Below are 9,337 nucleotides of genomic sequence, written 5' to 3'. Positions count from 1 at the left end.
GAGTGACCCCGATTACCATCACTCCCAGTGATTCAATCACAATAGGGAATTTTGTGCTTCCCATTCTTGTAACTCTGTGCTCTGCAGTGTTAGAAGTTCTGGTCTCCAAAGGGTGTACATACTCTTGCCAGGAAACACAGAAAGTGTCTCATTAAACACCAAAGTGTAGTTACCACTAGGACACTTGGACTCCTTGTGCCCTGAGCCCGGAAAGTCAACATACTGGCGGTGGTATTTGACCCTAATCAGCTGAAGAAGATGGCGCTGCTTTACAAGGACGGGGAGAGTACGTGTGGAATCTAGGTGGTATACTTGGGCACCTTCTGGTATTTCCTTTCCTCCCGATGCCAGTGGTCCAGACACAAACAGCAACTTCTGTCTGGAAAAGGCATGGCATGAATGCTTAGGGCCCAGGCTATGGGGAATGAAGGTTTGGGTCACACCACCAGGGGAGTCAGCAAGGCCTGCCAAGATAACTACAGCTGAGTGCGAGGGGAAATTTAGGATGAATAGTGGCTTGGGGGAGGAGGAGGACCAGGGTGAACCTGAAACCTACCGCAGCATTAAGAGCTACTATTTGTCCCACTAATCTTCCTCTTCTAGGAGAAGCGGTTAAGCTGTCTCTGTAAGGCTGTTATGTTCACCTGTTATCCTCTGATGCTGGAATCTGAAGTCCACAGGGCAGGCAGTTGGAAAGGGAAGATGGATGTAAAGTTTCAATAACAAGCTGGAACCCACAACCACAAAAACGAACTGAAACCACTCAGAACTTGCTCATTCTGATTTGGGTGGTGTGGGGCAAACCTGGGCCCTTCATTATCATGGAGCTAGACACACACCTGGTCCAGAAGTCAGGGAAACTGAAGGAAGATCCAGCAGAAGGAGAAGCAGTTTCAGGCTCAGCCACTGCCTCCTCATCAAGGTGAACCAGCAAAGCCCCATCACGTATCTGCTACGAAATGGCTGCTGCTTCACGTCCACCCTCCCAATCTCCCACAAGAATCTCTTATGGCCAGCACTAACCAAAAACATAAAGAGAATTCTGGGTAATGTAGGTGAGCCTAGCCAAGCTGACATCTTACAAAACCATCATGACCTTACTTTAAATGACCTCCCATTACTTTTATGCCCTTAACAAAACTTGTTAAGGTTCTTTGTGACCTGACTTCCACCAGATTTCCTGCTTTATCTCCTCTTCCTCCACACTACTCCCCCCCCAATCTCAGGCTATATGTATTTATGTATAGTACAAATGTTCTGACTTTTCTAACCTTTCCACACTATTCCTTGCTGCTAGAAGACTTTTTATTCCGTCTCTCTTCCCCTAACCTGGCCGAGACCTATTCACCCTGAACCTATGGGTTCAGCTTTTTTTTTTCTTTTTAAAGATTTTATTTATTTATTTGACACAGAGAGAGTGATCACAAGTAGGTAGAGAGGCAGGCAGGGGAAGGGGAAAGCAGGCTCCCCGCTGAGCAGAGAGCCAGATGCAGGGCTCCATCCCAGGACTCCGAGACCATGACCTGAGCTGAAGGCAGAGGCTCAACCCACTGAGTCACCCAGGCGCCTCTGGGCTCAGCTTATTTTTGGAAACTTTCCCTGCAGGGCACCTGGGTGGCTCAGTCATTAAGCAGCTGCTTTCAGCTCAGGTCATGATCCTAGGGCCCTGGTCAGCAGGAAGCCTGCTTCTCCCTATCCCCCTCTTCCTGCTTGTGTTCCCTCTCTCGCTGTGTGTCTTTCTGTCAAATAAATAAAACCTTAAAAAGAAAAAAACAGGAAACCTTCCCTGACGTATCACTTTATTCTTGGCAGCCAGTACAAAACCTCCATAGTTAGCAACCAACAAATTTTGGTTGAGTAAATTAATACATGCCAATGACAATTAGAACTGATTATAACTGAATGAATATGGCTGCAGTCTTGGGAATACAGGGGATTAAGTGTTATAGTTAAGGTCAGTGGGTAGATAATATATCCAGCCTATTAAAACATGTGGGACACAATTCAGTTCGGCAGAAATACACATGTTCCATTTATCCATTTATCCACTTATTCACTCTACCCCTTTGCTCTATGAACCCCCATTTTAACACCCACTTCTTGCTCAGTTTGAGTCTCCCACAAAGCAGAGCCTAACACCAGGTTGTTTGTTTGGGAGGTGATTCCTGGGAGTAGGATTAAAAATCAGAAAGGGAAAAAAGGGAAAGGGGAAAAGCCAGGAAAGAAGTTATTGAACTGGTTAATGCCCTGAGCGGTGAAGTTTTATCTGACCAGAAACCCTCTGAGGAACTGGGGAGAACATTAGATATCCCTCTGGGAGGAGGCTGACACACTTAACCACTAATCCCATTCTTTTTGGTATTGACTGCTGCTCTAGGGAGCTTGTCCCTATCCCTTTCCCAATACTTCCAGCCAGATGGGGATGAATGAGATCCCAAAAGATCTTTAGAAAAAGCCCCAGCGTGGAAAATTAGAGACACCACCAGCACTTGTGAGGGACATTAGAAGCAGACACAAAAATTATCTACCATAGCTATAATAAAGGTGGGTTGAGGTAATGTGGCTTAAGTCACCAACAAGTTCTGCTCCACTTCCCAAGAAACTTTATCTCCATTAATCACTAGATGCCACCATAATTACAAAAGGAGTAAGAAACACCAAACCAATTTTACTTCCTTCTTTCAGAGAACTCATGACTTGGACATTTAGGGAAATTCCACTAATTTATTGCATCTCTGTATAGATAATACGAAGAAAAGAGAGCTAGCTGGATAGAAGGGTAACTAGTTTGCTGCTGGCTGACTGCTTATTCAAAGAATGTTGATCAGTGAGGCAAACTCCCAGTTATATGTGTCTTCCTTCTCCTTATGTTGTATGGGAATGTAAGCCTAGAGTTGTGCAATGCAACAACCTAGCCTAGCACAGAACAGCTACTCACCAAATGTTATTGGAAGATACAAGAGCAGGTGAAACATCAAAGAATTGTTTGACCTAGAGTATTAGGAAAATAGAGATCAGTGGTTCTCATATGGGGACCATTTTGCCACCCAGAAAACACCTAGCAATGTCTAGAGACATTTTTGTTTGTCACAACTAGAGAAGATGGTGCCTCTGAAATCTAGTGGGTAAAGGTGAGGATGCTGCCCAGCATCCTGTAATATATAGGACAGCTTCCCCTTACCCCAACAGAGAATTATCCTGTCCACAATATCGATAGTGGCAGCGTTGAAAAACCCTGACACAGATGAAGGGTATCTGGGTATTGATACAGATCAATATATAGATACATATTGATATATTTATGTAAACATTTATTTCTCCATTTAATATAGTTCATATTTTTTTAAAAAATCATATTTAATTACAAATTATTTGTCCTACATGCCAGCAATACAAAGTGTTGCATTAGTACCACCAAAACCGAAGGAATTGGTGAGTCCAATACATCTTTTCTCAATTTTCCATTCCTGTGCCTTTAGTGGAACATAATTGAGATCAAATTCTGGTTCTGTACAATCCAGGTTTAAAGTAGGTGGTAGTTTTTGATAATAACAAGCCAAAGCAGTAAAAGCTGCTTCAACTGCCCCTGCAGCTCCCAACAGATGTCCCGTGGCTCCTTTAGTTGAAGAAACTGCAAGGGCAGGTGCATGGTCTTTGAAAAGATGTTTGATAGCTTTGTTTTCAGCAGCATCTCCCAATGGGGTGGAAGTAGCATGCGCGTTGACATAGGATATCTCTTCAGGTTGTACACCTGCATCTTTTACAGCTGCAGCCATACATCTAATAAAATAAGGAAAGAAGTTCATCAGAACTAAGTTTAATTTGAACACAGGAGTATTTATATGGCTTATAAGAAAAAAATAAACATATATGCTGGGTGAAGAGAATCCTTTCCTCTAATAACAGAACCCCAACTTGGATTACCAGATGAATTAAAATGCCACCTGCATGGGAATAAGGAGTAACCCCCAATACCCTGGACTGATTCAACACCTTGAGATAAACACACAGGCCTACAGGTTTTATAATCTCAAACAAAATATATTTCCATTTATTTGAATTGGTATTTTTCTCTGGAGGAAAAACCATGTTGACTCAAGCCTAGAATAGTTTTTCTTCTAGGAATTTTTTATCAATGGGGGGGTGTGTGTATGTGTGTGTATGTGTGTATGTAGTGATTCCAAATGTGGTAAAAAATTTTATAACTGTGTTTTAATTTTTTCTTGCACATTTAAATGTAAAACTTGGCATATTTCTCAATAATCTAAAAATGGCTGCACCATTACTTTGGTGCTTCAAATAACTTTCCGAAATTCTATTTAGGCTGTAAGAATGCTAAATAAATGAAGTACAACACCAAGCAAAAACAAACAAACAAATCAGAAAATAAAACATTTCTCTAAAAGAATCTTTGAAAACATCATCAATGTCAACACCTTCTGTTTCAGTTCCTGATCTCTGGACGGCATATATTTCCTTAAGAGGTAGCTCCGGGAGTAATTTGAAGTGTGATGAAGGGTTTCACCTAAATATAACTAGTTCTTCATCTAGCTGGCTACTGTTTGACACTTCTAGCACCAACAACTATTTGCTAAAACTCAAAAGCATAATTCAGGGGCCAGTAAACTATGGCCCTGGCCAGATGCCTGTTGACCCTTGAATAATATGGCTTTGAAGAGTGTGGGTCCACTTAAATGTGGATTTTTTATACTACTGTACTGTAAATGTATTTTTTCCTCCTTATGATTTTCTAAACAACTTTCTCTTTTCTCCAGCTTACCTTATTATAAGAAAACAATATACATGTTCATTGACTGTTTATGTTATCAGTAAGGCTTTTTGTCAACAGTAGCCTATGAGTAAAGTTTGGGAGGAGTCAAAAGTTATACATGGAATTTTTGGTTGCACAGCGGGCCAGTGCCCCTGACCCCTGCATTGTTCAAAGGTCAACTGTAGCTTCACTGGAGCACGTCCATTCATTTATATATTGTCTATGGCTGCTTTCGCACTAGAAGACAGATTTGAATAATTGTGACAGAGACCCTATCGCCCACAAAGCTGAAAGTACTATTTGTGCCTTTACAGAAAAGGTCTGCCAACCCCTGGCCAAGTAAACTGGTTAAAACATAATATGATCTAAGCAGGCTAATCCATTAGCTAACACATTAACAGGGATTTTTTTTAACTTATCTCTTCTGCGATATCAACTTGCTTTTCAAATTGTGGTTCTCAAACCAGCAGCATCAGCGTCCACTGAGCTTGTTAGAAAGGCAGAATCTCAAAAAAAAAAAAAAAAAAAAAAGAAAAGAAAAGAAAGGCAGAATCTCTAGCACTACCCCAGGCCTAGAGTCAGAGTCTGCATTTTAATATCCCTGGTATCCCTGGGTGGTGAAAAGTTAGAAAGTACTGATTTAGTAACAGCAGAACCCGGTTGAAATGGCACAGAGACCAGACACAACTAGAAGAAAGGGTTGACTTTGCTCTCTGAGATGATGAAGGGCCAAAGAGGAGGACTGTGGGAGGGAGCACTCTGACAGCTGTTAAACACAACTGGAAGTATGAAAAATTGGTGAAGACACACACGGCCCTCTTCACAACTTTACATGCCTTAACTAAAATCCAGTTTCTGTTAAGGATGCTCAAATGCTTTCAAATATTTCAAATATGTTAAAGCAAAGAATTCAAAACCGTTTTTAGTCTAAAATGGAAAAACATCAAAGACAGTGTACACCACAGGCAGATACTACAATACTGGACTCCCTAATTTGAAAGTCTAATAAAATGTCTTTTTTGAAGAAATATTTTAAATAAAACTAGTCTTGGGGCACCTGGGTGGTACGGTGGGTTGAGCAGCCCACTCTTGGTTTCAGCTCAGGTTGTGATCTTGGGGTCCTAGGATCCTGGGATCCTTGCATCAATGTGGAGTCTGCTTGGGATTCTCTCCCTCTCCCTCTGCCCTTCCCACCCCCACCCCTGTGCGCTCGCTCAAATAGGTAAATACATCTATAAATTAAAAAACCAAAACAAGTCTTTACCTTAAGGCACCTTCTCCTTCAGGGTCAGGCGCAGTTATGTGACCAGCATCACCTGAGAGTCCATAGCCCAAAATTTCTGCGTAGATCCGCGCCCCTCGTTCCATGGCATGATCATATTCTTCCAGCACCAGCACAGCTGCACCTTCTCCCATTACAAAACCATCTCTTTTGGGGTGAAATGGTCGACATGCCAACTTAGGATCAGGGTTTGTGCTCAGAGCACGGGCTCTGGAAAACCCAGCAAGAGATAAAGGACTAATGCAAGAATCCGTACCTCCAGCCACCATCACATCAGCATCACCATGGGCTATAAATCTAAAGGAGTCTCCCACAGCATGAGCTCCTGTGGTACAGGCTGTAGACACTGCATGATTGGGGCCCTTGAGTTTATATCGAATGCTGACCTGGCCTGCTGCCATATTGACTAGAATCTTAGGGACAAAGAATGGGCTGACTTTACTATAACCTTTCGTCTGAAACATTAAAGCAGTTTCAGAAACAACTTCAAGAGGAACCATTCCCATGCCAATTGCAACTCCAGTAGTCACTTGATCAGCTTCTGATTGAGGGTGCCAGCCAGAATCTTTCATGGCTAACTCTGCAGCCCCAATGGCCATAACGGTTGGAGAAGACATGGACTTGATATCGGATTTGGACACAAAGTTTTGTTCATTGAACTGACCTTCATCACCACCTCTTGGCACATAAGCAGCAACACTGCAAGGGATATTCTTATACTCCTCACCGACCAATGAAATAATTCCACTCTCTCCTCGGATGAGACGATCCCATACCAGCTGAGTTCCAACACCCAGAGGAGTCACTAAGCCAATGCCTGTAATGACAACCCGCCTACGAAATCTGAACGTTGGCACAGTTCCGGAAAACCTCCTTTTACTTCCTATTAGTCGCTGGCATAATCTTGGATATACATGAGGGCTTGTCATTTTTAAGAAATTTTGCAAGCAGTTTGACAACATGATTGAGATTCGATCAGAAACACATTCCTGTAACAGATCACAACACGTCCTGGAGGCAATCACTGTTGTTTAAATACTTTATAGGCCTAACAAACGATAGCCGATTTCCTTCTGGCGCTCGGTGTGAGCTGTTAATGAAGACAGGAAAAACAACGTTAACATCACTTTAATTTAGACTTATCATCAAACCGTTTGGAGTTCCCTTTTTAGACTGTTAAGTACCCTCAGATAGTCTAAGACAAAGAGGCGAAATGATTCATTCAGTTCACAACAGAATTACACCACGAAAAACAGGCAGTCCCAGCCTTTTATGGACTGCAGAAAGCATCCTTTATTAGGATTACTGAGGCCTTATTCCAAGGAGTATTTCTGGTGTCGATGACACAAAAAACACCAGGGCCTATTCTCTTGAGGCGGGGGTAGGTGAACTTTATTGGTCTTCAAAAGCATGGTGAAAACTAGGGCTTTAACCCAGGGCGGGGCTTGGGAGTGAGGGGGCGTGGCCAACTCCCCACACCGCCTCTCAAGCACCACCACACACGCCCCCCGAAGAAAGCACGCCCAGAGGAAAGGAAAGCAGGCCCAGGCCATCACACTCCCCCTCCCCGATTCAACCCACACCCGATGTGGCGGTGGAGGAGCAGAAGGAAAAGCGTAGCCAGCAGCTGATACCTTCACGAAGCCTCACGCCGGCCGCGCAGCCGCTGTCTCCACACGCCCGTCCGCTCATGCGCGCGCAAGCGCTGTGTCTGAGCTGGGTGCGGCCGGGGGCCGTTCTTCCGCGTCACCTTGGTGGAGGTCAGACCGCGGGCGGCAAGGCTCCGGTTGCGGGGGTGGAAAGGCCCCTCTGCCGATCTCAGTGACTGGATGATAACCAAGAACGTTCCTGGGACGTGATGAGACAGATTTTTTTGCCCATCAGAAAAGGATTTTGGCGAGGGGAGGGGAGTAATGATGATGTCCAAATATTTCTATCTGCTGGGAAAAGGGACGCAATCATAGTCTACTGAAATCCTTGGAAAGAATTAAGGAAATTGTTGTAGCCTCAAAGTTCATACTCTACCTCCCGAAATGGTTTATAATAGCAAAGGAGAACTAACCAAAGTGCCCGACATCTGGAAATGGGTTATTGTAGTACATCTAAAAGCTGTGCAGCCATTTAAAATAATTTTGTAAGTGAATATTATGTGGAAAGATGTTGAAACCATGTTAGGAGATACAGGTTACAAAATAGTATATATAACTTTTAAAATATGTGTGTGTGTATATATGTGTGTGTGTGTATTTTTTAAGATCTGCAAGGATGTACAATGATTGTGAAGTTCCCCCATTTTTGCTTAGTCTTATTTACTATCTCGTCTACAATAAATAATACTTTTGTAATAATAAAGCGTTTTTACTTTTTTAAAAATTACTGGTTCTGGGGCAGGGCTCCAAATGCCATGTGTAATGTCTAACAACAATGGAGACAAAAATAGAAATTGTAGACATTTATTGCTAAGTGTCTAAAAAATACAGTAACTTCATTTGTTTAGAGCTGTAAATCTATAAAGGAAAATATAACATGAAATATTAAAAAGAAAGAAAGCAGCAAGATATTTATTTAGATGACCTCTGTTGCTTACATGCTATCCCAGGTGTGAGGTTTGTGTCCTTTTTTCTTAGATAAAGGATTGACGATATAATCTGCATCTGATCCTCCCAGCCATATTTCTTTCTTTCTGAACAGTGTGTCTTGAAATGATTGTTTCTGAGTGCTCGGCCTTCATTCTCAGTTCTAGAGAATTTTGGTTAAGTTTATCTTTTCCTGGTTAGTACTGGACTTAAACGAGTTTTGAAATATACTTTGCGTAAAATAATTTAGGAAAGCCCAGTATGACCTTGAGTCTTGATCCAAGGCCTATTCAGTTACTTCTTAGCATGACTTTATTCATTAAATAGAGAGTTAATTTAAGAGGAATTAAACAGGGCACCTGGGTGGCTCAGTGGGTTAAGCCTCTGCCTTCAGCTCAGGTCATGATCTCAGGGTCCTGGGATCAAAGCCCGCATCGGGCTCTCTGCTCAGCGGGGAGCCTGCTTCCCCTCCTCTCTCTGCCTGCCTCTGCCTACTTGTGATCTCTCTGTCAAATAAATAAATAAAATATTAAAAAAAAGAGGAATTAAACAAACACATGTTGTTATAAAATAACTAAAACTTGAGAGAAATATCCAAACTTGCTGTCCCTTTTCATTCTTATGGAATATGTTGAAATTACAATGTGAAAAGATCTACAATATATTTTTTGAACCCAACCTCCTATGAAACATACAGTTTTAATGTGC

At 42.3% G+C, this 9,337-nt stretch overlaps 1 protein-coding gene across 1 annotated transcript; it reads right to left on the bottom strand.

The window, feature by feature from the left end:
- Nucleotides 1-3,327: 3,327 nt before the first annotated feature.
- OXSM (3-oxoacyl-ACP synthase, mitochondrial) lies at nucleotides 3,328-7,777 on the bottom strand. Its single transcript, XM_032860990.1, has 3 exons — nucleotides 7,688-7,777; nucleotides 6,036-7,143; nucleotides 3,328-3,780 (listed from the first exon to the last, which is right to left on the bottom strand). Exons 2-3 carry the CDS (start codon nucleotides 7,013-7,015, stop codon nucleotides 3,378-3,380), a joined length of 1,383 nt encoding a protein of 460 aa, XP_032716881.1. The 5' UTR covers nucleotides 7,016-7,143; nucleotides 7,688-7,777; the 3' UTR covers nucleotides 3,328-3,377.
- Nucleotides 7,778-9,337: the final 1,560 nt, after the last annotated feature.

This window comes from Lontra canadensis, unplaced genomic scaffold, assembly GCF_010015895.1.
Source record: "Lontra canadensis isolate GAN:19392208 unplaced genomic scaffold, GSC_riverotter_1.0 scaffold20, whole genome shotgun sequence".
Taxonomy (NCBI): domain Eukaryota; kingdom Metazoa; phylum Chordata; class Mammalia; order Carnivora; family Mustelidae; genus Lontra; species Lontra canadensis.
Note: the sequence above shows the minus strand (reverse complement) of the source record. Positions and strands in the feature narration are given on the sequence as shown.

What these genes read in the sequence shown, in the direction of transcription:
- OXSM (XM_032860990.1), bottom strand. Translation starts at nt 7,015, where the DNA reads ATGTTGTCAAACTGCTTGCAAAATTTCTTAAAAATGACAAGCCCTCAT. An exon ending in GAAGGAGAAGGTGCCTTAAG is followed by an intron (nt 3,781 to 6,035) that starts GTAAAGACTTGT and finishes TTATTTTATTAG; the next exon opens with ATGTATGGCTGCAGCTGTAA.